Raw genomic sequence first — 27,587 nt, 5'->3', positions numbered from 1 at the left:
GAATCTAGAGAACTCCTGGCAGAAACCTTTTCCATCGGAGGATGATAAGACTCAGAACATGCAGCCCATGCCCCTTGATTTGCTTGAAGACAGTAACTGTCTGGTGTTCACTTATTTAAAGAAAACTTAAAAATACTGCCCAAGCTCAATTAGGAGTTCTCAGGTATGGCAGGAAATTGATGGGGAAAACCTGTCAGTTTGTAACAGCGTTAACCTAGAAAGAAAAGAAGTTTTGGGGAAAGAGAAAGGTACCTGAGCAGGTGCTTCACTTTCTGAGGTTTTGTTTTGGAGACTGAAGTGGATCTTGATTTTCCTGTAGATTCTCAACGCTTTCCAAGGACCCGATGGGACACCTGTGAAGGACTTGCGGCTGAAAGATTACAGTTCAGGTGAGAAGGCTTTTCCAGTGCTTCTGGTTTAAAGCTTTATAAAAGGGTGTTTTTTACACTGACACTCACTTAGGCAGTTTGGTTAAAGTCTTTGATGTCATAATTGTAGGTATTTTCTAATGAAAATGCCTACTGTTTTGTAGCTTGTCCTCTTGTCTTCAAAACTGATGGCTGCTGCTACTTCAGAAGTAAAACATGAGTCCTAGGGCCTCTAGATAGATGGAAGAGCAGCAGCAAAACCAAGAAGGCTGTTCTAATAGCCATCAAGAGTAAAGCAAATACTGAGATGGGACAGCAGGTTAATTCCCAGTAGGTTTTAAAAATTATTATTGAATCTTTTTGTATTGTTCTACATCCTCTTTCTGAGATAGTCTTACTGTGGAATGTGTCCTGCACAAATAGTGTTCTCAGGAGACCTGATGCATCCTAACATTTCTCCTTCAGTAACATGAACCTGTTACCCTTCTTAGATATGAAAACAGGTTAAAAAAAATAAGTTTGATGAACAGATATCCACATACTGGGTCTGGATGCTCTTCCTCATTCAGAGAATGAAGTTTTGCTGTACTTCTGATCAGTATGTATAGGATTCTGAAGAAAAATATTTTACGAGGCTGCTCTGTGAGGAAGTTGTACTGGAACAAAGATGTGCGATGGTAGGAAATGCAGGGTGAGTCCTGGGGAGATAATACTAGTAGGAAATACCTGGAAACTGGTATTTTTATTTATTTTTTTTAAAGCTAGGAAAGCAAAGGCTTCTACCTCCCTCAGTCCTTTTTCTTATTACCAATATGGGTTGCACGTGAAGCAGTTGGGATTCCTGGTGTCAATACCTTATGTAAAGGCGTCCTACGTGTTTAGTAGCTGGGGAGAGAAACTGGGGCAGTTGCGTATTTCTCAAGTATATTCTTGTTTCTGGAAGCTGTCAAAGGAGATTTCACAACCTTCTTGTGAACCTTTGAACTAAAGAACACCCTCCTGTCACAAAGTCTGGTCTGGCCCAGTGAGCAGGGTTTAAAGGGCACAGTCCATCTTTCTTGCTTCCTTTCCTCTTTTCTAAGCATAGTACAGCATGGCTGTCATCAGCCACCCAACACTGACTGCAACCCAGTAATTGCAACACACTCTTTTTTTGCTTGTGCCGGTGTGATTTGTGAGTTGTTTTTTTTTCTGAAACACATCACTTTTCAGTAATAAATCAACTTGAACTGGGAATCTCTTCGTAAGCCTTTTCTTGCGTATGTAGTAGGACTCACTGCCATCATTAGAGAACTGTTGTTGTCTCCTTCCCATTCCCTGTTTCAAAGGCTACTCAGGATGAGACACAATGTCTGAAGTTATGCCCAGAAGCTCTAGGTTCTGTTGGCAGTCACGTATTATAGGAGTTGTGGTTTTCTACCATCTCTCTAAAAGCTGTGTTTTCTTTCAGTCCGTCTCCTCAGCTGCAAAGTTCTTTTTGTTGCTTTTTTGTTTGTTTAAAAAGTTTTTCTGGCAGTTGTGGAGAGGGAAAGAATTAAATTAAAATTAGCTCATATTTTGTGAGCTATTTAAAGCAGTTGTTTAACCCTGTCCAGTCAACATCAGTAATTAAGCAGTCTAGCATCAATCTAGGTTACGTGGATATTCCAAAGACTTTGTTTTGCATTATGTCCTGAGGCCACAAATGCAGCTGCTAATTTAAGCAGCTTTCTGATCCTTGTTACGCAAGATGGATACGTCTAGGACAATAAAAGCTTCCTGAATTGTGAAAACAACTTCTTGAAATTGGGTAACTAGAAGCTTTAGTAAATTTAATCCAGCTTTTCACATTAGGTCATCCTATAGAGAAATGTGTGAAATTGAATTCATATTAACTTCTGAAAAGCTAAGTCTGTTTGAAACAAGAGGTCAGTCATGGGCTAAATAATGCTTTTACGGTGGGGTGTGTGTGCAAATATTCATAAGAATTAAAGGCAAACTTGCTGGATTACCAATGTCTCTGGGATACACCAGGGCCCAGGGGCTGCATTGCTGTGTCCGTTCAGTGCCACAATGGCAACTGGGCTTAGAGGAGGGCGTGCTAAGCCTGGCTCAGAAGGGTGCATGCTACCCTTGGCTCAAAGAGTGCGTGCTAAGCCTGTCTGAGTGGTTTGTTTATTGTTGAGTGCTGTTCAGAAATGGTAAAAATAACATTAATCATGAGTATTCATGTTGAGTGTGTTGGAGAGAAGAATGCCTGCAGCTGTTGGAGAACAATAACAGCCATAACAAATAACACACAATTAATTCAAAATAAGTGAGGTTCAGATCAGTTTCACAAAAAGATAACGCTTATCATAAAGCTTGTCTCAGCAGCTTCAACCTGATTATTCCACTGCATAATTTTTCACAAGACTCTTCTCTTTTGGGTAAAACATATGGTTGACATTTCTTGGAAAAAAGCAGCTCGACTTCTTTATAAAGCTCTTTCTTTTTATGTACTGTGTATGTGCAAAGGGAAGTGTATTGTCACTGAAGGTTGTACTGAGCATGGAACACTGTTCTTAATATACCTGCTCTGATTTTGGTATGCATTCAAACTGTTTATTCTTTAGATTATTTTCTCCCAAGCCCAGACTGAAATGGCATAGTAGTTCTATTTAAACCAAAAAGGCAGATATTTACAGACAATCATAAAATATCAAAATCAGACTTTATAACATTACTCTATGCAACATTAATGTGTCATTTTCACCAGTTAGATTTTTGAATTGATGTTTAGACTGAAAGTGTCAAAGCCGTTTGTGGGGGGAAAGCGGGCTTCTTCCAAGGTAATGTGTAAGCCTTGGCAGAAATAACCGTGTTAGATTGTTGCCTTCTCTTTCAGCTTACCTTTTCAAGTATGTTTGGTGATGTCTGTTCAATTAATCATTACAAAGAATAAAGCCTGAGGTGATAGTGGAATCTTCTTAAAGCTGCTTTAGTCTGTGACATCTCCCGGTGCCTCTTCACACGGTGGATGCGCTGCAGCTTCAGTAGATCCTGGCACTGAAGGCTTGTCAGCTGCTCTCTGAGAAGGGGGTTGTTGGTCAGGGCTTGTGAGGCCCCTCTGTCACATCTGAGGGTCCTTATCTCATTGGGGTCAAGGCTTTCGTGTGGGCCGTCCTCCGTGGAGCTGACAGTGCAGCGTGTGATGGCACTGGGCTGCTTGTGGCAGGGTGCCTGTCATCTCCTGCCACTCTCTGTGCGCTTGCATCAGTGCTGACTGCCAGCAGCTTGAAACCAATACCTTTTGACCTTTGAGGAATCCAACATGAACACACCTTGTCCTGGTTTTGATTTTGGTTGTATTTTAAACTTATCTCCTGCCTGATTATCATCAAGCTTTATTTCTGTTTTCCTAACTGATGTCCAACATAAGCAAAGTCTGACAGACCATCTTGAGTGTCTGATGTGCGCAGAACTCTTTGCTGAACACACATGTGTGCCCTGGAGAAGGGGGCCTATGGAACTATCTTTATCTTAAAGGGCTGCTTGTGATGAGTCGTTCACCCTTAAAAGATGCTGCAGTGATGCCTTAGTAATAAGTGTGAACACAAAGCGTACTGTGAGCCTTCTGTTCAGATTGTTCTCCTGGACGCAGACTGCAGTGGGACAAGCTCAGAATGTGCGTTTTCCAACAAGGATTTGCATTAATACCAGCAGTGAGGAGGGGCTGTTCAGGGAAAGTGAGCCTGAGAAATTGCTGGGAACCCATGAAGCTTTTCTGGCTCACTCTGGGGAACCGAGAGTAGTTCTTACTGAGCTGCTGGAGGATGGACACGCTAACAGAGATGCAGAGCAGCATGTGCAGAGAGGAGCTTTGTGAGGTGGACCTGGAGGGACCAGGTGAGCTGGATTGCAGTCAGAGGGAGCAGCGAGGTGTACTCCAGCCCCTTTATGTATCCTCTAAATTAGTGCAGCACTTCAAAAACTGGGAGATTTGGGTTTGCTAACCCTCTTCTGACCCTTTTGAGGGGATGCAGTGTTGAAGTGCACCTTGCCATATTGGGGTCAAATTCTCCATTTTCTGTGCCTGGAGGGCATCCCAAGGCAGCGAGATCTCCTTTCACTTAAAGTTCCTGTGGTAGCAAGCACAGCTCTGCGTTTGTCTACCCCACATGGAACTGAGTCTTGGCTCGCTCGCTGTAGTTGGTGCATCTTGCCTGTTGCGCTAATGATGCAGAAAACAGCGTGGCTCACTGTCAAGGCTGGTGCTAATGAACCAGAGAACAAATAACCTCCTCTTGCTGTGTTTAGGGCTTTGCACAGTGAAGGAAGGTTGTGTGACCCGCTCAACTGCATCAGCCATGAACAAGGGCATATGGATCTTGGGCACTTGCTGAGAGCTGAAGCGATTGTCCCTGAGCTCACAAGATGCTGTAGCACACACGGAGCTTCCTCCTGAGGCATGACCAGATGACCTGCTCATCAGCAGAGTTCTTCCATCTGGAGGGCTCAGCTTTCAGAATCTGGGGAAATACCTTCAGCGCTGGTCCACATGAAGCAATTGATTCTTGTTTGTAGCCGGAATAGCCTGGCAAGGACTAAAAAAAGCACTTAGTTGGAATTAGTGCATGGTCATCGATATCAGTCCTTGCCAGTTTTCCCAGCTGTGTGGGCTGCAGGCTTTTGGCTCACCTTGCTTGGTGTCAGGGCAGTAGTGCATTATCTCTTGGAAGCAAAAGGCTTTCTTGCCCATCTTTCCTCACCTGTGATGTGGTGGCTTAGGAAATAGGAAGTACAAATCTGCTTTAAGTCAGTTTTTGTGATAGTGGTCAGCCTTGGATCAGGTTTGTAAGGCCTGTTCAACAGAAAAAGCAACAAACACATCCATAAAACGTGCTCACAGCCTTTTTGACAGACAGAAGCATTCTCTTTGTAACCATTTTTACATATGTGCTCATTCTTTTTGCATCTCCAGCACAAAACTTCAAGGCTTTTCACAGTGTACTGACATGATTGCATTGGTTGCTTTTCTGAGTCAGTCAAACAGATCACGTATACTGGAGACCAGGTTCTGTCTGCAACACCTTCCCAGGTCTGCAGCTCCCAGTCCTCTCATGGGGTTCTGCGAGGCCCCAGCCTTCCTTGGATTCCAGGTTTCTGTATAAATATCATGTAATACTTTGTCTTTAATAAATCTACAGTGCGTATGGTCTTAGTGTTTCAGGTTTTTCCCTCCTGTCCACTGTGCTGTTGCACAAACTATCATATTTCTGAGCCAAGGATGGTTCAGAGCCATCTAGGGCTGTGACTGTTGTAGTTCCTGCAGTTTATGGGGCTGCCTGTCTCCACCTTTGAGGGCACCTCAGGCAGGTGCTTTCTGCATTTTGTCCTCCTGGATGTAGGGAGGAGGATGTATGGTAGCTCTCTACCTTTCAGATTATAGCTGTGTTTCATATCTTTTGGTTTCAGTGCCCTTCAAGAGAAGTCATGAGTGAGTGTGTGTGTGTTTTGTACAGAGGGACAGTATGAAGTGGTGAGCCTTTTCCCCACAGCCATGTGTGGCTTGTAAATGCTCAACCTTTTAAAGAAATTTGGGATAGGGCTTGCTGCAGATCATCCTGTTTAGTATTCACCAGCAAGCTTTTCTGGTACAGCTCTTCAGCTCCAGTAGCTCTGAAGACCAATTTGTCTGTGCAGTAAAGGGATCTGACAAATTTATGGATGCTCAGAATCCACCAGCTGGTATTAAGAGAGCTCTCGGCTTTGGCTTCGGAGCTTGCGTGAGCATCGATAGATTGCTGCTGTTCCCCGCTGTGCTGCGAGGCTGTCCTCGTGTTCTCAGGCTGTGCGGACAGCTTTATTTTCTCTGCTCGCCGCAGAAGGCAGCGCAGTGTTGCCTGTTCTCACTGCAATTGCAGGACTCGCTATGTAAGCACAGATACAGAGAACACCCTGTGTCTTCCAGTATTTTCTTGTGATATGAGGTGTTTACTCTTTAGTATGGATGAACTACATCTGCATCTTTCCTTGGAGGAAACTGAGAATCTTGTACACGGGGCTCATGGGCATATTACCAAAACCTCCCACAGATGGGGTAGGTCTTCCTGTCAACCAAGGAGCAGCAGATTCTCCGAGAACACTGTGCGAAATCCTGTCTCCACTACCCGAGCTGTGCAGAGGTCGGCGTGTGAGATTGCAGATTCCTTCCAGGAGTGTGAAAGTCCTTTATGTTTGCTCCATGCTTTATGCTGTAGTTGTCTTTGAAGCAACAGAACTTCTCTAACCTGGATGAAGCTCTGTAGAGGGTTTCCTTTGCTGTGCTCTGCTGTGCCATGCTGGCTCAGCAGGAATGTCCTTGCTTCAGCAGCCCAGCCATGGCTCTGCTTTAATGTACTGTTTCTCCAAGTCCTAAAAGTGCCCAAAGCTGCAAATGCTTTTCTTTTGTGGTAGTTCTGTCTCATCCTACAGAAGAAAAAACACAAGGGAAGTGTTGTTTGGATGGCTGAGAAGCCCTCTACTAACGGAGATTCCATCATCATCTTCTGCCCTCAGACTGAAGCTTCTGCCCTGGCAGATGGAGGGACCTCCACCATGCTCATGGCTGGCCCAGCCAGTCAGGTTAACAGTGTCTTTTGGCAACCTGTTATTTGGAGTTACTTTAATAGGAAGTCATCTTCTTACCTTCCAGGCCAGAGGAGGAGAACATCTTTGTGCTGCACCTCAGCAGACGGGGGGTTTGTAGCAGTTGTTTTTGACAAGGTAACTGACAGTTCACTGTGGACTTCAGGTTACCTAATGCCTTAAGCTTGTAGGGGTGGGATAACGTCACTTACTGTGACACTTCCTAGAACTAAGGAGCTGGATCACCTCTCAAACTGGATGCCTTTGTTGTGTTGCCATCAAGCCTTCTTTCCAAAAGTATCTTTGGTTTGGCATAGGCAGGGCTGCTGTATTTATGAGATCTTTTCTTTTGGCCTCCTAAAATTCCAGAGAGATTTTTTTTTTGATGTCTTCACACTGCTTACAGCTCCTAACAGAACAACATTATGGTTTTCTTTATTTAGATTTTTGACATAACAAATTATCATGAAGTAACACATTACTATGTGTCAGTTGTTCAGTAGAAACCGTGTGAGTATAGAAACAAGTCTTATTTTGAATCCCAAGTCTTTGATCTTTTTATCTGAAGCCAAAGAACAGTAATTTTAAGTCAGGCTTTCAGGATGTTTAGCCAAATCATGGTATGCTCACAGGGACCTGCTATTTGTTGTTAGATTTCACTTCACTAAAACACATCTGCTTCAGGGGTGAAGTATTGCTTATTCAAATGTTTGCAGAGCAGCTTCCTGGTGCTATAAATACGTTCTTACTCCTAAGTATTAAGCGATCATGCCCATTTTCAGTGCAGAAGACAACAGAGCCTGCTTTGGGAAATCCATAAAGATTGTGTATACATAGATTTTATGTGCACGCTCTCCTTGTGTTCTCCTTTTACCTGCTGTATACAGCCTGTGGTACTGTAGACTTGCACAGCTGAGATGTTGTTAAATAAGGTACAAAAGTCGTTTTACACAGTTGACCTCAAACATGGCGGGGGAGATGAGGACATGTGTGCTTTATGGCTATGCTAGGGTCAAAATCTGCATTAGTTAAAGTATTGGAGAACTGTTCCTGTTGGAAAGTTCCTTTGGACAGTGTAACTGTGCTGCAGCATGCTCAGGGGTTGTAGGGGAGAAAATACTGATTTGTGTCCTTTATAACAGAGTCTGTGTTGATCCAACATACTTCTGCCAAAACATAAAGCACTTCTTACTCCATTCTACTTTTTTTTTTGTGGATCCTGACGCTGTAGTGTTGTATTAGCCAGTAAGTGAAGGATGAAATAAAGAAGATACTTATATGCAAAGTTTCATCTGAAGATATGAATTCAGGCTGCCTTGAGGTAAAAAAAAAACACGCTGTAGTCTTTAGCGGTGGTTTTACTTTGCTGGTTTGATCACTTTGGTTTTAGTATTCTGACCTGAAGCATGCCAGTGGGTGTCTGAGTGCCATCATTCACAGGGGAGGACACCTTCCCTTGGGATGCCTGTTGAAGCAGTTCCTGCCATGAGGTGCCTGGCCCCCTGCCTCCGTCAAAATCCTCTGCCCTGCTTCTGGTACTGGCAGCTGAATTGCGATGTTCTGACAGGCAAACTGCGCGAAGGCTTCAGAAATAAAAATAGGCAAGCTCAGCAGCTGCTGCACAAAGAGCTGAACCAACCCTACAGAGGAGAAACAATGGTTGGTAGCAGAGCCTCTCTAGCTGCTCCACCTAAGAACCAACCTCAAGTCACTTGGTTGTGTTTCAAGCATTGCAGTTTGGGTATTGTGACTATTGCTGATCGTGAAAAAAAAATCAGCGCACATTGCATTTGGAAGATGCTCTGTAGCAGTGCTGTTGTTCCACTGGCCTCCATTTCAGTGGCCTTTCCATAATGGTCTAAAATGGAAGGATGCTCTGGTGGGGCAAGGGGACAGAGCAGGAGTGCTGTACCACCCCAGGCTGATGTAACTCTGTAGTTCTTACATACTGAGTGTGCGTGTCAGAGCCATGCAAAAGGCTGGGTCTGGGGACGTGTCAGGCCCCTGCAGATGTTCAGCAGCAGCTTGGAGAGGAGCAGCAGCTCCTGGCCGCTCTCTTGCACCACTGCGGTGCTGGCTGTGCAAAGACAGCTCGCAGGGAACCACAGAATGCAGTGTCCCTCTGTGACCCGACCACAAGAGCTGAACGTCTGGCCCGGAGCTGCTTTTTGGGAGGATATGGGGCTGCAGTTTCTGTTTGTGGTTCTTGCTGTACGTTACTACAGCTTTGCTTATTTGGGAGGTTGAGTTTGGTGGGGGAGAGCAAAGGTAAGAAAGTACACAAGGAGAAATGTGGTCTTCTCCTTAGCTGTCTCCATGTAATGCTTGGAAGGATCCTGTAGTGTACATTCCTCCGAATGTCTCAGTTTTTGTTTTTGTGTATAAAATTTAACGTTGCGCTCCTGATTGTTTCATGCTGGCTTAAATCCATGTATAAACCACTCATACACTTCATCAGGAGCAGGATGTAAACTGCCTCTTGTTGTAGAGCAAATAGAGTGAAAACTTCTACAATCTTGCTTTCTGTCTGTCAGGAGACCCCTACTTCATATGCACGTGGAAGTAAGATAGCACTCTGATCCTGCCTTGCTGCTTACAGCAGCTTTCAAAAATCCTCTCTCTGAAGGAGCCGTACAGGCTGACAAATATCATTCATGCAGCCTTTTTCTAAACAGGAAGGAGAGAAGCAACTCTACAGAGTTCTGGATTTGAATAAGACTTTAAAATAGATGGTATGAGCCTGCACGCTGTGCCTGGAAGCAGCAGAGGTGTCTGCCTGGAATGCAAACCAGCCTCCCAGCACGGGGCAGCACTGCTCCTGGAGAGCAGCTCGCTTCTGCGGAGAGGAAGGCTGCTTCGTTTGCAAACGTGATTTAGCGTGGCTGGAGCTGCCGAGGATGGACGCTGTGGGAACAGCTGGGTGAATTTGGTTCTGTTGATTCTGCCAGCTGAAACTGTACCTCCAGTTCCAGGTGCCCACTTCATGGGAGGGTATCAAGTGGCTTTAGCTGCATTCCACTGCAGATGGCATGCTGCTGGCCTGCGTCCGTCAGCAAGCAGAAAAGCGCCCAGATTGATAAATTTCCTTCTAGTGTAATTATATTGACTGAAATAATATGGGAAAAGGGAATAAATTCCTGTGGGAGGTGGAGGACAAGCTAGATTCGAATTGGAGACTCATTATAATGGCAGATGTTTAAAGTCAGGATTGTGTTAGAACAGTGTGCAAAGAGCTCTCAGAATTAAAAAAAAAAACAGTAGGGTTTGATGATGAAATAGTTTTGGTTTGCCTTGTCTCTGAAGAGGTGAAGTACAAAAGATGGTAAAGAAACAGAAGGAAAAATCAGAGAGTGCAGCACATGTTCTTTGGCATAGTTTCAGGGGGAGATGGGGGCTGTTTTCCACAGACTGGAATGTCTGGCCTGAAAGAAGTGTGTGCGCAGTCACCTTCCTGCGGAAGGTGGGCGGCTGAGGCAATAGGAACCAGATACATCCTTGGTTTGAAGGCACCAGTGCCAAGATGTGCATCTTTAGCAGAGGAGACAAGCTCTTCACCAGGACAGCTAGGTGTCTCACAGGGTACCATCTACACCCACACTGCCTTTCCTCTTGCTCCTAACCAGCCAAAAGAGCCGCAGGAGGGAACCAAGCGTTTCCTACTGCCAGGCGTCTGTGTGGAAGCGCATCAGCACGTGTTCTTCTGGAAAGTGCTGTTTCAGAGTCAGGTGGCCTTGGCGTGTGAAGGGTGAGGTTATGACTTTCTTGGAGCTACTTTCTACATCAAGGATGACTCTTAGGATGAGCTTATCTTCTGTAGTGTTCACCCTGTGCTTTACTGTGGGATGTAACATTTCAGTGCAGGTAACTGGACACAGTTGAATCAGTGGGTCCCTCCTGCCCCTGGCTGAGATGACAACTTTCTGAGGAGCGAGAAGAGTAAAGGCTCTCTAGTTTCTTACGTCTAAACTTGAGCTCCCACACCCTTTTGTTATGTGTACAATAACATCTATACCAAAATAAGAAAGCTGCAGTTCTCATTCCTGTACCACTGTGTTTTTTCATAATACAAAGGACTTGGACTTCAAAAGTAAGCAGGTGTTGAAGGAAAAATAGCACAGGCAAAGAAATTGCATTAGTTCATTCTGGAATATTGCTCAATTAAAATGCTGGCTCTTCATCTAAAATACATTCGCAGCAAGGTACTTTGGAATGACTTATCAACACTTGCTCTGGAGAATGCTGCCTCCAAGGTAGCACAAAATGTGAAACTAGCAATGGAAAATCACTATACCTTTAAAAAAACCTCAAAACAATTCTTTTTTGCCCTGAGGAAGGGTGTGCCTGTCACTGGGTTGTGTAAGGGGAAGTGGGAACACTGTACCATTAACATTCATGATAAACTGCACAATTAATCATCATCCAGCTCTTCCCTGATTTCTCTCCTTTTCATTCTGGAGTAGAGGGGTGGTGGTTGGTCATTGGAGGGAAAGGGAAATTGAATATTTAATGTGGCTTTCTTTATGACAAGGCACTAACATGACTCCCGTCTGTATTTAAATGCTGTCCCCAGGTTACGACTATGGCTATGTCTGCGTGGAGTTTTCACTCTTGGAAGAGGCCATCGGATGCATGGAAGCCAACCAGGTTGCTTTAAACTTCGGTCAATGCTGCTAGAAGATTTAATTTTTTTTTTGGTGGGGTGGTGGAAAGCCAATGAGGTTTTTTTGAACCGTTCAAAGGAAGATTCTTGTATTATACACAACATTGCGGTTTAAATGTTGTTTCCAGAAACTTGTAAAAGGCTTAGAAATGCTAGTGTGAGAAAGGTGCTGGACACTGTAGAGTCTGCCCTGCTCCCCAGCGTGTGTCAGCACACTGATGCCGTCAGAGGCTGGGGGCTGGCAGACCCCTAATGCAGGTTGTGGCCCTGATACTTTTGTTCTCACACTGAAACCCGATCGGAAAGATCTCTGCTTGCGTTAAACGCCTCCCCGGGCGTGCGTGCGCGCACACACACATACACATGGGACTGTAGATGAGGCCTCTGGTTTGCAGCTCTGACTTGCGCACTCTCCTTTTCCATGTGCCTTGTGTGCCAGAGAGATTCTTAATTGTGCATCTTCCTTATATCTATCCTGTCCTTTGACAAGCTGGAGCTGCAAACTTGAGGACTATCCTATGTGCAGTTGCACCTGGTAAATCTGAACGTTTCCAGCCCTTAAAAGTGAAAAATGGCTTAAATCCCAGTGAATGAATACCCCAAGGGGAGCCTTTATTCTGACCTGGTGTTTGAAGCTTGAGCTGTTGTCCCCCATACAAGAGCAAGGTGCATAAAATTCCTTGGTAAAACACAGATTCCCATCTCGCACCACCCTCCCTGTGCCCTGGAACTGCAGGTGATGGAGCACCCAAGAAGAACCCCTGAACAATTGATCTGCCTTCCTTCACTACATCCCTTAAGTCTCCTCTCTGCTGCCTTCTTCCTCCTAATTTACCTGAGTAAGAAACCATATAAATTATCTAAAGGCTTTTTACCTGAATCCCAGGTCTCGCTGTCATGGGAAGAGAGTCATGAGTCAGATTCAGAGCTGTTCATCTGCAAAAATGTACTTACAGTTAATGAGTCTTCACAGCTGGGGTTTCAGAGGTCCCACTAAGCATTCGCATTTGCCTCTATTTTCAGTTACAGAGGTATTGCCACTTAGAAAAATGTTTTGCAGAAATAATTCTGTTGCTGGGAAGGAGCCTGGCACATTCCCACTGGGGTGATGACAGTGAGCACAGGGAGAGAAGGCTCCAAGATTAATTATTACTTTTACCATCAGTGACAACTTCTATTTTCCCTTTGGTGTTGTTACAATTCCCAATTTATTTTGTTGTCACTGGGGAATCTGTAATTATGTATGACACACCTGTTAACCAAATGCTTCTCCATATTCCCTCCCCAGTTCTGCTCGCATGAAACAATGTCTTCCTATGCAGAACAATTACCAAATACCTCTTTCTTCTGGTGTTGATGCCTGTTATACCCGTTCTTCTGTTTGGAGCATCCTTATGTACTTCAGTCAAGTGTTTGATTTGATCAGATTTGGCCCATTGCAAAGAGCCTGTAAGCACCAGTTCTTAAACTGAACTGGGTGCCCAGCAAATCCCTGTGCATGTGCAGAGGTTCTGGATAGCAGCTGCCGCTTACATTGACCCTCTCCAGCAACAGCTCTAGCAGGACTTCAGGCTGGATAATATTTTACTGTGTTTCCCTTCCAACACTCAGGGAGGATGCTGCCAGAATCAAGCATTGGGGTCATGGTCCAGCTGTATGCTCTACCTGGGAGTCATTAGAAACAGAAAGGGTGTGAGGTCTTGAGTTTTTTTTCCTGCTGTACATGGCTGAGCCTTCATACGGAAGAAACCTGGAAGATGGAGTGGTTGGAGGGATCACCTCCAAAGCCTACACGTGCCAATCTTCACTATGTCTTCACTACTCTACTTTGTGAAGTGAGAAACATACTTTTTTGAGGTGACCCAAGCTATGTAAACTTGGTCAGGAGAGTTGTAACATCTGAATTGCCCCACACAGGTTGACTTCTCTAATTTGAACATGGGGAAAAAAAAGCCTTCTAATTATTTAAATTGAAAAGAAGTAGGAAGATTCGTATCTGACCTGCTGCAAGGGAAGGAGCTGACTTTCAAGTTCTTGGTAAAAGCCAAATAGAGCTATACAGAAAGGGAGTTATGCAATTCGATTCTCCTTAGACAATAGATATCATATTTTAATATCTTCCAGGGTAGACTTGTAAGATCATTTCCTCAGACTGATAACTAATCTGTGTTTTTACAAGCTGCAAAAGTGAAAACCTGTGTTAGCTGAGACATAGATTCTTTGGTAGTTCAGTTATTTTCAGAAGGTTACCAGCTATCCCTGTCAAACTCAACTGCTTGTGAGAGCATAAATAGCAAACCAGTGCCAGCCCACGGTGACATCCTAGCCCCTCACTAGTCAACCTCTCTCTTTCTCAGTTATCTGTAGGCTGGGAATAAATAGCTTTTGCAGAGATAGCGTTTTTTAATGCTTTTTAATGCCTCTTTTTAACTGCCCCTGCCTAAAGAACATTTTGCTACATCCATAAATTCACATGTTGTGAAATCCTTTTATTTCACTCAGCACAGACCATCACCCACTCAAGATCATTCCCAAATTTGCTAACTACAGATTTACCAGGTCCAACTCTCTCCGTTCAATAAGTCTAATGTGTATGTGACTGTTGTGATTTGAGGGGACTTTCTACTGTGATAAAGAAACATCCATCTTCTATGCTGCCCTACTTTTGTAGGGGATTTTCATTCCACTTGTATTAATTGCTGTAGCTAAAGTGATGAAAATACCCCCCGTATTCATTGCTTTACCTTGTTGATTGTTGCATGGGCAATTCATTACAGCTCGCAGGTCCCATTTACCGTACGTGAGACGTGATGGGTCGCTGTTATTGCTCGCGCAGAGGTGCTGGGGGTCAGGTTTGGGTGGGTGCAGCACCTGCTGCCAGCACCCCTGCCTGAGAGACTCTTTACCCCCGTCAGGCAGGTGGGCTCTGGAGTAGTTTTACAGAAACCAGGTGCAACCTGATGGTTGCAGTGCTCCTGTTGGTCTTTTGTCATTCGACTTGTATGAGAGGAGACCTCTTTTATGAGCTTCTTTTCCTTTGGAGAGGCACAGGTATTTTGAATGGAAAATGGGATTTCTGTTTGCAAGGTTTTCTCCTCAACAATCTTTCTCTCCTTTATTCTCATTTTGAAAGGTTGTAACATAGTATGGTATTTACCTCGCTGCATTTTCTTGGTGTTAAGGGTTGGTGTAGCCCCTGGTGTAGTAGTGTTCCTTTTTGGGGCACCAGACTGGCTTCTTGGGAGACAGCTTTGAGAATACATCTTGTGGCTCTTCTTTTCCATAAGCGTTCGGATCCCCTCAAGTACCTGAATTCTCTCTCGTGCTCCTCCTCCGTCTGTAGAACAAACATACGTAATAAGTTTGTTATTGAGTGTGAGAAAATCAGGCGGTAAATTAAATACCTTTCATGTACTCTCATGTATCATAAAGGCAGGTGAAGGAGGAGAAATGAAGAAATCTCTCCTCCCTGGATGTTTTACTGTTTTCAATGAGAGAGAGCTGGTTGTTATACATATGGAAGCAGAATGTTTTTTTTCAGCTTAGGAGCAAATAATTAGTCTTGACTGATTATGTAGTAGTGTCTCCAAATCCACTCAGGTCTCAAACTTAGTAACACTGGCAGTGTGAATATTTCCTAGCTTTCGTTGGTAGTATCCAACATCTTTGTAGTCCTCTCTTCCTGCTTCTTAAGTAAGAGGACAAAAATAGCAGAGCTGCAGCACGAACTTTTAAAAATACATACTTCAGGAATTATTGAGGAGGTCTCCAGGTGTGCACAAAAGTGGTTGTTCCAAGGTTTGCACCTGTGCCTTCCTGCACAGAGGCTGCACGTGCCGGGGAGCCGTTTCCCCGCAGTGCTGTGCGGTCCCGATTCAGCTCACTGAGCATGGCAGTACCTCCATCCCCTCCTTGTTCCTGCTGGAGAGGGTAAGAGGAGTTCTCACTGGGTTTTGTGGGTGCTCACTTGAGCACATCCCACCTCTGCGCAACTGGAAGCGTCAGCTGCACATTTCTTCTACTCTGAGCCCTTGTATCCATTCACGGTTGTGCTTTTCTGCATTTAGTGTGAGCATAGCTGCTCATACAGATCAGGCTCTGCAGGCTTTTCACTCTAGCTGTTGGTGTTAAAATCCACAAGATGCTTTGACAAGCAGGCAAAGCCTAGGACTTTCTGTCCTGAAAACATTGGCACTAACCAGTCACAGCTCCTTGTGGCTTCTCAGTGAAATACAGCAGGAGCTTGTGGTTATCTTGAGAATGCATCTGTGACCTGTAGCCTTGGGATATTTATTGAAACCTGTGGTGCAAGGAGTGTGTTGCAATTTCCAAGAGAAAATGTGTGTCAAAACATCAAAAATAATTGTTTTCCTTTTGGTAGGATATGACGAGTTTTGGAGTCAGGCATTTTTTCCTAGAATCTGCAAAATGCCTCCTGTAACAGAAGATGACACCCACCTCAAATGTATTTTCACGGGCTGTCTGGTATCCATCATTTACTTATTTGACGAGGTCACTCCATCTCTTTAGCTTTAACCTGCCGTTGAGGGTGGTGGTAACAATTGTGTCCACAAATATGCTGAAATCCGTTTGCATAATAGGCTGAGAGTGCTGGGGATGGCCTTGCTTTGGATATGTCCTTCTTGGATTATCAGCTGACATCTTCTGCTTTTCTTGGTGTATATTAGGTGCATGGATTTTGCTCAGGTTCTATCATGACACACATCTTTTTTTTCCTTATTAAACATGTCTTGCTTTCGACTGTGTGGATTTCTACTTCAAATGTGCATATAGAGAGGGGAAAGGCTGGTATACTTTGGCAGTGTTTCTTCTGTAAACAACCCAATGATTTGTGAAAATTTTCATGATCCAAGTGGCCCATGGAAAGTCCCCTCCAAAGCCCACCTTGTAATCAGATGAGTGGATTTCCAGGCAACAGAGCTGATTTGTTTTTTTTGTGTATGTGATTCAGTATGTGACCTTATCATGAGCTCGCCCTGGTCTCACATCACTGAGGCTCGACATGTTGAGTCAATCATTTGTTCATTCCCACTTGTGTCTCACTAATCACTGTGTTGTACTGTCATTTAATTGGAGTTGTAAGCCTCTGAGATCCATACAGAAGCGCACAGTGGGAGGCTCCTGGTGCTGGGCAGGGGCTTCCCTGTGAACAAGCAGTGGGATGTGCCTGTGGTGACCTGTGGCAGGGCTGGGTGCCTGGGTGTCTGTCCCTGTGTATATCCTGCCGTCATGCTGCAATAAACGCCCTGTCTGCTTTTCTGTTCAGAAGGACTGACTTAATCTCTGCGTGTTACAGAGATGTTGCTTGTGCAGAGGAGGGTGTCTTTTGTTGTAAAATGTAAGTGCCAAAAATTCTGGTACTGAAAATACTTCTCTGGACTTCTGTCATCTCAGCATCTTGTGTCATCTCAGTTATCCAAGCCGTGTGAATCCTCTTACTCTCTCTTCCTTTGGCACAGGAGATTGTAAGAGATCTTCTGCCAAAGACTTCGCACACTCTTCCTTCAGCAGTAGCTGCCCATCAATGTGTTTTTTCTAGCCCTACCCAGGCAAAAAACTACAACCTTCTTCTTGGCAGCTCTGTCCTGCCTTGCCTCGGAAGCAAACCATGCTAACCAATGTATTTCAAAATAAATACACTTCTAACTGGAAACATTGTGAAGTTGCAGCTTCTTGCTCTACTTGTGTGATCCCAGCTTGCCATGTCCTTGTACCTCCCTGCTGCTATTCCAAAATCCTGTGCTCCTTTTTTCCTTCCTCCTTTTTCCCTTCAGCCTCACCTTACCCATGCGATGTGGATTGTGTGCGTCCGCTGCTGCCGACCTGCCGCTCTGCAGTGGGATTGTCCCAGAGGACAGCTGCAGGGTGAGCTGCTTGGAGCACGCAGCAGATGCATCACACGACTTACTTAGTGTCTCTGGTTGCTGCTGAGGACATAGGGCCCAGCAGGGTTATCTCAGGACTGAAATATTGCTGTGTATTGCAGAACTGTCTATACTGTGTGCTGAAGCTCTCTTGGGCTGCTGTATAAACAGGTTGTTCCACGTAAAGCATCCCCCCGCTACCCTTCTGTAAAATGGCACTGTTCTCCCTCTGGCCTCTGGGCGTTTACCTTCTGGTTATGGGTTTGTTGGGATTTGCTGCCAGTGACATTAACAAATCTGTGTGATGTATCTCTGAAATACCCGTTCTTTCCCTGTACACCTCAAATGCCTTGTTAATCAAGTTTTTCTCTGTTGGAATAGATGTTCTATTTACAATGCCAGGAGCTTGAGCTGACAAATGGTAACAAATAGTTGTGATTGCCTGAAGTTTGTTAGTTTGTGAGTGTTGCCAAGATGAAAGTGCAGTCCTCTCTGTCCTCTCCCTATGCTGGTGGCCCAAAGTGAGGAACCACTGTCGGGCAGCTGGACCTTCAGTCATACCCGGCACAGCTGTTGTAAAAATGGGCATACTTAAAAACTTTTGCTTGTGGAAATGAAGTGCAATATGTGCCAGGGATAAGTTTGCTTTCTGCCCCTTCTGTAGTGATAAATTTGCATTGCAAAGCAGCTGTTGGCAGAGCGACACCTAAGAAATAGCTTTGTTTCAGTCATTGTCAATATGTGAAGTGTTTTCTTGAGTGACGTAGCATCATGCGCACTTGTCCTTTGAATTTGTTTGTAGGTGAGATTTTTGCCTTGAGCTAGAAAAATTTCAAGTAATCCTGAGCTGCTCTTACTCATAGATTGTATATTTTTATTGTGTTTGCATTCACGATGGGTTAATTTTCTGTGAAGATCTGTAGAAACTAAGTATGTTCTTGTGTAACCATTTGGAAGTTATTTATCATTGTAGCATCAAAGTGCTTCAGAGCAGCATGGTAAATCAGCTGTGGCACAGATAGCACATTACCACAATTGATAGATTGTGTATGTGGTCAGAAGGTGATTTTGGATGAAGATATAAAATCCCTTGATCAAGTTTCTATATGAAAGTTAATAGGACTCATGCCACAGATTTGCTTTGATGCTTTTGAAGTTGTCTTTAAGTAAGCTGGTGACTAACAGAACTGCAGATGCACCATCAGAAATTCCCTCTGTACTCTTAGAAGTGGATGATGCTGATGAAGTGACTGAAATTACTTAAAGGAGACACAGAGGCAGTGAGAGGGAAATGTCTGTATGGGTTCAGCTTACAGAAATAAAGGCATCTTGATGAGCACATCATAACTTTCATTTCCAGAGCAAGACCATTTTCTATCATAATGGCTTGCACAAGACCTGTCACTGTGACAAAGACAACAGTCTTTCTCGACCCTACCCCAGCAGCATCGCGGGGAACACCAGATATGTTCTATGAGCATATGAGCCACACTATAGTGCTAAGACTCCATCTGGACTATTTTGTTAGTGGGAGCACACCAAAACATTGTTGCAGTTTTCACTTGATGAGTCGTTTTTGTTAGCTTCAACAGCAGAGCTGTTTGTTCGTGATTTATGCTGTCTTGGCGGCGACAGCTTTTTGCTTTCCTTGGTACACTGTTGACGGTGGGTTGCTGGAGCAGGAAGGTAAAAGTTTGAGTCTAGAGGCTGAAAAAGATGTCAAACTGCATACTGCTTGGGCCTAAGGAAGACAGGAGTGCTGCTTCCTTCTCTTAGAAGGGCAATTGTCAGATTGCTTTTCTGGAGAAACTGTTCTGCTTAAGTACGGTTATGATAGACAGAGAGAGCTGGAATTAATTCCCTTCATATGTGGATTTTTGTCTGTTTTCTTCCCAGCTGAGGTTGTGTTGGACCTTTTTAATGTAAATCGTGGAAGTTTGGGTACCTTGAATTGAGGTACATTCAAAAGGTATCTTGAATTGAGGTACATTCAAAAAGAGTACCTTGGATTTTGCCATTTTCTCCTCAGGTTTTGAGAAACACACAAGAAAAAGGTTAAATTCAAGTGTTTCAAGTTTGATGGTGCAAGATCAAAGCTACAGCAGTCGGCAACTTTTGGTTGTGAATTTCTGTTTCCATTTGACCGTAACTGGGCTGTTAATGTTTTTGTGTAGAAATGAAACATGATTACAGTGGAAAACAGGGGCTGGCTCGCCCGAGTGGGCTATTGTGTCATTATCCATCAATCACAGGCAACAAGGAAACAGGTATTTAACACAGGAGAACACACGGTTATTATCTTCCCCATTCCCCTGCAAGCCACAGGGCACTTTCAGACTGTTATTAAAGCTTTAATACCCACAGAGATCACAAGAAACACTGTGTGCTGCAGGACTGGCAGTCAGGAGCGTTGCTGTCATTCCGTGTCTGCGCAGGACAAGAAAGCACGTTGAGTGGAAGAGCACCAAGGGTGCCTGCAGAAGACAGCCCTCTGTGCTTCCGAGGGAAGGCACAAACTTCCCCCAATCCTCTCTCATTTGAGAGAGGGAGAATTTTTTCTTGCATCAAGTCTGGTGACTTGTTCAACCCAGCGTGTGTGAACAGGACAGCAGCTGAGAGGTCCTCAGTGCCCCTGTGTGACCAGCTTTGCTCCCTGAAAGGGACAATAGGGAGAAAATCCTGAAGCTGTTTTGTACAAGGAGACAGAGGGAGGTGGGAAGTTCTTCAACAGAAGCTGCAAAGTGTGCAGGTGTCTTGTTTCAGTGAAGTGTCTGATGTAAAGTTGCATTCTACCTTCAGGCTTGTTTTCCTGCATTGTTGCACTGTGTGCATGCATTGATGTTGCATCTCCATCACTTCGTGCCACCTGTAAGTTCATTTAGTGATGTCTTCCACAGGATGAACAACTTCCAGTAGATTCCTCAAAAGACAGTGGTGTAAAATCAAGTGTGTCCTGTAATGGATTACATTTTTAATGAAGTCAAAGCCACAAAGTTGTAAATGTGAGATTCAAGTATTTAAATCTCTGAAACTGTTGTCTTTAGAACAAGAGGGAGAAAGGAATTCTCTCCTGTTTTTATAGACAGCAGGGGAGATTTTAGTTTTTGTGATGTACAGTCCATGTCTTAGCAGGAAATTTGCAATATTCAGATGGGCTTCATGTACCAGATTTGAGCCAGGATGGCATTAAAATCCCAAGCAAACACTTAATGTACTTTTCCATCAAGGGTCTTGGGAGAAGAGTTAATAGAGAAAGTAATTTTAAGTCCTCAGAATCCCAAGATGTATTTTCTTACACATAAAATCAGGTTGAGAAGTCTCACTAAGAAGTTGTCTCATGGTGTGAAACTGTACATTAATGATATGATGACTAAGGTATTTTACTGTTTATAATCCCAGGTTTTTGAAAGCCTGATTGATTCTTCCCAACTTTAATATCACTGGAGAAGAGAGCTGAGGTGGTTGTTTTGTTTGTTTTTTTTCCACTGACAAGGTGGTGTGCTGTGCCTGGTCCATGTGAGACTGGTATTTATCTTCTACCGCTGCCTCCTCTACCCATTGCACTGACTTCTCCTCCCTCTGGTGTGTACCAGGCCAGTCATTAAATGTCAGAAGTGCCTGGGTGAACCTTGTACACCTCAGTGCCCCTGTAAAGAGGAGCTGTTGGTCCTAGGGGAGCTGTGACACCCACTAGTGTGACATTGCACCCGGGCCAGGCTGTCAGGAGAAACTCCTTTGCTTCCAAAGGGCTCAGACAGTTCTGTTCTCATGCTGTGCCAGGTTACTGGGCAAATACTGACCAAAGAACAGCCGTTTCCCAAATCAGCTCCTAAGAGCAGCTCTCCAAAGAGGCAGCATCCACTCAGATCTAGAAATCTGTGCAGGTGCCAGGCTGAAGATGTGCCAGCTGCGTGGCGGTTCTATGTAGGCCTGGCTGTTAAGGATCTGGATGTAGCTTTCGGACAGGCCACCTCAAGGTCATGATGGTGTGCTGGGAATCATCCTTGAGATGGCCCAGGTAAGTGTTGCACTGCTGGTGCTTTTTCCCTGGCAACTGATTGGGTTCTTAGCCTTTTGGAGTCAGAATTTGCCATTAACTAGGAATCTGAGGATGTTGAGAAATGAAGTCTTCAGGGACAAAACCCTCCTTTCATCCAGAGCTGCTCCGTCTTCCCAGGGTTTTTGGGGCTTTTCCTTGTGGCAGAGGGGCTGTTCCGCAGGCAGCTTGCCTGAGAAAGCCTTGCCAGTGGGGGCTCTGAGACTTTAAATCTGTGGGTGCAGAAGTGAATTTGAAGGCTTGTCTGGGGGAGCCTCTGGACTCTTCTGGTCCGTAGTTACAGTTGGCGTGTTCTTAGTAAAGGTTTGTTGCTGTGCAGAACATCCTGTACCTTAATCATCCAGGTCAAGCCATGTCAGAACTGGCATGTAATCCCACAGTTATGTGCTCCAGCAAAAGGGCATGCTTTTGTTTGGATATGGGATCATTAAATGCCTAATCAAGTACGCTGAATTGTCTAGGAATAAATTTACCCCTTTAAGGCAGAGCTTTTCAGCCAGACTTTTTTCCAGCATATTTTGCATTGAGATTGCTCTTTAGTGTTTTGATATTGTGCTTCAAATCTATGAGTAAGGAGTTGGACCTTTTCTCATCGTTTTCCCAGCTTCCTTATGGGCATGGCTAATTGTAAGGTACCCTGAGGGGAAATCAAAGAATCATAGAATTGCACAGGAAAGGTCCTGGGGTGGATTAGTGTATTGTGCTAATGTGCCTCATCTTTATGTTGTTAAACAGTGTTAAGGGATGAGATGACCTTTGAGGAAGAAGGTGGCCCTGTAACAAAATATTGAGAAATAAGTCCAGGCACCATGGAGCAACATTTTGGAGGGAGAAGTGAAATCTGAGCTGGGAGCAAAGGGAGTCTTTGAAGCAGCTGCTGTTCAAACACAGAGCCCAGGCAGCAGACCATGATGAATCAGAAAAGGAATATAGATGAGGCAGAGCCATGTGGACCCTTCCCTAGAGCCATCTAAGAATAACGATGCTCAATATGCTAAATATTTAAACACTCTTAAGTTTTGATAGTTTTAAGTATACTTTTCAAAGAGAGGATTCAACCTGATTCATACTTCTGAGCACTGGAACAAGTGTTTGATATGTATGACCTTCTTAGCTCACCCCCAATAAGTCCATAACCATCCATGCTCCTCTTTGGCTGTGGAATGTGAGCGCAGCTGGTAACACCAGAGCACAGCACTTGTCCCTGTTGGAGCTGTTATCTCCTGATGCCCCCCGACCCTCACTGTCTGAGCTTTAGAAATCCTCTTCTGACCCTTTTGTACTGCATAGGAAAGCCTTTAATTTTAAAATTTCCTCATTTTTCCAGTGATCCTATAATGCTGATCTGCAGAGATGCCCTCTTGAGAGGGGTGAGGGAAGCTGAAGGATAGAATTAACTTTACAGGGCAACATTAGGGCTTTCAGTGGCAGGTAAAAGCTCTACTTTGCTTCACTGGATCAAAGAAAGCTTTCAGATGTGTTGAAATCTCCTTAAAGGGTGAAATGCAGAAGCCATTTGTGTTACCTATCACCCAAAGCTGGCCCTAGAGCATGTGCAATCCCAGGCACATTGTCTGTTTTTTCAAGCTGTGACAGATTGCTGTTACCCTTCACGGAGCCGTAATATGGACCTTGCCTGTACTGACTGTTTTGGTGGCATTCTCAGAATAGGACTGTGTGCTGACAAGTGAAGCAAACACTGTGTTTAAAAGATAAGCACTTTGAGAGTCTTAACTTGGAAGTGAATTGGAGTTCAGAATTCAGGCAATAAAATTGAGAGACCTGGCATTGTCTGGACGGCATTTTCTGTGTATATTTGCAAAAGGAATGTTGGTGGGGCAAGATGATTGTAGAAAGATACTGGGACTTGCTTAAAAAGAGTATGGCTGGTATCCAGGGTATTTAGAAATTGTAGGAAGAAAACCGAAGGTGTCTCAGCAGGCTAGATGAGGGGTGTCTGTGGAAATAAGGCTCTTAAAGGCTGCAGACTGGCACCTTCTGCTAAAGGACAAGTGACCTGGATGACCAGGAAGACAGGGAGGCCTGCGGAGGGGAGCAAGTAGTAGTGGAAACTTGAGTGTCGTGGTGGATGGTCCCAGTGCAAGTGAGGAATGGGTTTTGTAGGAAAGGAGTTTGAAAAAGAGACACCGAGTGCTATCTAGAATAAAATAATCCTTATGTAGCATCTTACTCTGTTATATTTATTACTGGATCTTCAGGACTCTCCAAGTTATCCTCCTAATACCTCAGTTCTGTGCTAGTGCCGGTTTTGTTCAACATGCCCATCAGTGATGTGCCTGAAGTTCTGTCGTGTGAACTCAGGACTGATGATGACATCTTTGGGCTCTCAGGCCTCCTCTGACCCTGAAGACCATAATGCTGAGCATGCCGTGCTGGTTGGCATCAGGTCACTGTCGAGACAAGCGTCTCATTGCTAAGTGCTTCAAGGTGATGCCACATGCCCTTCAGCTCCAAGTATTGCTGCAGCCCGGGAGTTAAATATAGCATCATAGAATCATTTTGGTTGGAAAAGACCTAGAAGATCATTGCATCTAACTGTTAACCCAACACTGCCAAGTCCACCTCTAAACCATGTCCCTAAGAACCTCATCCTCCATTCGGTGACCACTAACACAACCACTGTGCAAGATTCATTTCAGTGTTAGTCTTGATAGAGTCCTGTAATAATAGTATACAGTAGGTGGTTTGAATGCACTTGGCGATGTAACTGTTCCCCTGGGTTCCACCACTTGTCAGGCTGTCCTTTTCCCCTGTATTATAATATCTTGAATTTTCTGCCTTGGCTGTCAGATACCCTGCAGTAGAGTGCTGGATACTGATAGATCAGGCCAATAAAAACAAGTCCATGAGCTGCAAATGCTTAGGGGGTGGAGAAGGGGGCTGAGAGCCTTGGGCAAAGTCCCACTGGAGTAGGAATTTGCTTGTGGTTACTGTTCCTGCAGGCAGTGCCAGATTGCCACAGTTCCCTGCAGCAGGCTGCACTGCTCTCGTTTCTTCATCTCTCCGTGTCATGCTCTGTTTCTAAATGTTTAATTACCGACAGATTGTGGTTTGTGGGTTCACAGCTTTTCTCATCTGCTTTTTGTCAAAGGTAAGCAGATGTACTGCCTGTTGCTCTGTAAAGTTGAGTCCCTTGTATGGCAGCTGCCAAGGAGCTTGGAGATAAAAACTTAAGCATATGGAAAAAACGGGATGAGAAGCCAGCTTCTGTGACTGAGATGATCTTGTTTTGAAATACATCCAGCTGGTCTCATCCTCCAAGGTGTCTTGGTGTTGGCCCCCTGCTCTGTCCCGGGAAGCTGCTACCTCCTGAATTCCACAAGCAGCTGGGGATCTGTGGGTTTGAGGGACCCTTGTTGTTCAACCCCACCTGCCTGGGTTATCTGGAGATTATTAGTGTAAGGGGGAGAGCTTTGTGCTCTCCCTGCCAGCTCCCTCCTGCCTCTGGCCAGAGACAAGAGCCGTGCCAGGGAAACAGGAGGACATGCAGTAATTTACCTTGTGTCGCAGTTGGGGTTGTTATATTTGCATTTATAATCCATACTCAAATAGGAGAAAAACGTAAGAGCGGTCTGATTTGCGGTTACAATTAGATAACCCGACTTCTGCTGTTGGCTGCTTGTCTCCCTGTGCTGTTCCATGCATTTGGAGAGTAAGACTGGAAGACACCCGAAGATGGTGAGAGCTGGCAGTTCTGGGAAGTGCTGCTTCTCTACTACTCATTAATCAGTTTAAATCATTTTTAAATGATGGGTGTATAATGGTTTTTGAATAACCATCCTAATTATAGCAACTATGCGTGAGAGGGCTGAATTAGCATCACATAAACGAGATTAATTCTGGTATTTTAATGTGACTGCTTTGCTGTGCTGCCCGTAAGCATTCTTTTGTCATAATCTTTGTATGTGATTCTGTATCTATGTGCAAATTATATTTTCGGTTCATTTTTAACATGTGGAACCATGTCAGTCTTCTGACTTGATTGTTACTCAACAGGAAGGGTACCAGAACCTTTCAGTTCATGGCATGGATATTTTCCATTTAATCGAACTATGAAAAATATACGGAAATAATTAGCTGAAGTGGTGTTTGGCTGTGTGCGCAGCTCAACTGCTGGAGGAGATCTGAATGTGGTTTCCTCATGGTGCAGGCACCTCCTGTGCCCCCCTGGTTGCTGCTCTGTGGTTGTTGCCAAAGAGGGAACTTTGGCTTATTAATCCTCATGGATCTGGGGGCTCCAGAGCTGTTCCAGAAATGACCCACTGCTGCTCCTCCAGGCGTGCAATCTATAAAACCGAGACTGACGGTTGCTGTTCCACTGAGTCAGGTGCTTGTGACCTTTCATGTGACAAGGGACCAGGGACGGTGACCTGGTGTTACCAGCCCACAGAAGGAGCCAGACCAGGCTCCACCTTCCTCCACAGCAGCGCCGGTGGCTACATCCACATGTCTGTGTGGTTTGACAGCCCCTGTGGTAGCTGCTGAAGCACTGCCCATGGGATGAAACATGTGGAGAGCTGTCTGCTCATTGTTAAGAGGCTCCAAAGTGAGATTTTGCTGAAGTCTTTAATGTGTGGCCAAATTCAGTTAAAGCTGAAGTCTGATCTGATTTGAGGGAGTGTGCCGTGCTCCAAAAGCTCTCCACGTTTCAAATTTTCTAGGTCACTCTTGGATGCTATAAATTTTTTCCAGGGAAGCAGTTATCAAAAACTTTAACATTGATGATTTGTATTCTTCTGTCATCTCAGTCTTAGAGAGAGCATAGAGATACCTTTTTGGCAAGTTCTCCCCCTCCTCAACCCCCAGTCATCATCATTAGAAGGCTGTCAACAAGCATGAAAGCCACCAGCGTGCCAACTACATGCGATGTGAATGATTGGCAGCCGAAGCAGGCGGCTCGTGCTGTGCCCAACCTGCAGCGGGCTGTCCCCAGCCCAGCAGTGCCTGTGTCCCTTCCCTGGGAAGTGTGAGCACAGGTAAAGTTACCTTTACCACTTGGATCGTATTGTATTAATTTTAATGCTTCTGGTTTTATTGCCTTGGATGACAAAGAGCTTGGAAGCTGCTCTAGTGAAACCGGAGTTTCGCTGCCGAAGCCTTGTGCCCAGCTGACACGCAGTCTCCAGAGTGCTTTTGGAAGGATTTCGTCACCTGTGAATATCACAGCTAAGGGATTTTCCTGTTTTCTTTCCGGTAACCCATTCTTGTGGGTTTTGTCCCCGCTCAGTGAAGGGCATTGAGACATTGTTGCTTGCTGTGTGCGCTCTCTGCAAACAGACTTTACTGTTACATGGCATCGCTCTCTAGAACCACCTCATGGTGGGATTGCTCAGTTGATCAGAGTCTTCTGTCAGTAATATTTGCATGCTAAGCCATTAGCTATTATTCTAGGTAATGCAGACCTTTAAGTAGCTTCAGCTGAAACGGCTTCTACTGAATTGTGTCGCTTAGACTAGAATCCAGTATTGCATCTCCAACAGACCTCTAAGTGAAAAAACATGTACAACTGTGTTTGAAAGATATCAAACAGCAGCATAAATCATTTCTCCCTGCAGTAAAGTCCTGATGCTCTGTTTTGATGAATTTGGAAATTCAGGGAAAAGAAAAAAAGCAGTAGAAGCTGCTTGTGCCCATGGAAATCTGGTCATTTCCATGGCTGAGAGCTTGGTGTTCTAGGACTGCAGAGCTGTGCTGCCTTTTAAACCTTCCCTGGTGAGTCAACTGGGTGTTTACTGCTGCTTGTGAGGGGGAGGCTCCTGCCTGGGAGGACCAGAGAGACATTTCTGTAGCACATAGTGATTTAGAAAGAAAAGGCCAAGCTGCTCAGAAGTACAGGATGTTGAAAACCCACAAGGAGAATTAATGGGCATAGTGCAGGTGAGTCGGTGAGAGAGGTTTGGGGTAAAATGTGTGAATATGGAAGAGATTGTTACTGTCTGGATACCAGATAGTACATGTTGCATTCCTTGGGCTTACATTTGGTTTTGTTTGGTGGTGGTTTTTTCCCC

At 44.6% G+C, this 27,587-nt stretch overlaps 1 protein-coding gene across 2 annotated transcripts in view; it reads left to right on the top strand.

The window, feature by feature from the left end:
* Positions 1–27,587, top strand: part of RBM6 (RNA binding motif protein 6) — a 56,929-nt gene that overhangs the window by 10,577 nt on the left and 18,765 nt on the right. For both annotated transcript variants that reach the window (XM_065846051.2, XM_065846052.2), the window contains exons 5-6: positions 320–389; positions 11,527–11,600. In XM_065846051.2, the coding sequence (XP_065702123.1) occupies positions 320–389; positions 11,527–11,600 (144 nt within the window). The remainder of the gene's footprint in view (positions 1–319; positions 390–11,526; positions 11,601–27,587) is intronic.

Source organism: Patagioenas fasciata, chromosome 10, assembly GCF_037038585.1.
Source record: "Patagioenas fasciata isolate bPatFas1 chromosome 10, bPatFas1.hap1, whole genome shotgun sequence".
Taxonomy (NCBI): Eukaryota; Metazoa; Chordata; class Aves; order Columbiformes; family Columbidae; genus Patagioenas; species Patagioenas fasciata.
The sequence above is the reverse complement of the archived record's forward strand: the minus strand, read 5'-3'. Positions and strand labels throughout refer to the sequence as shown.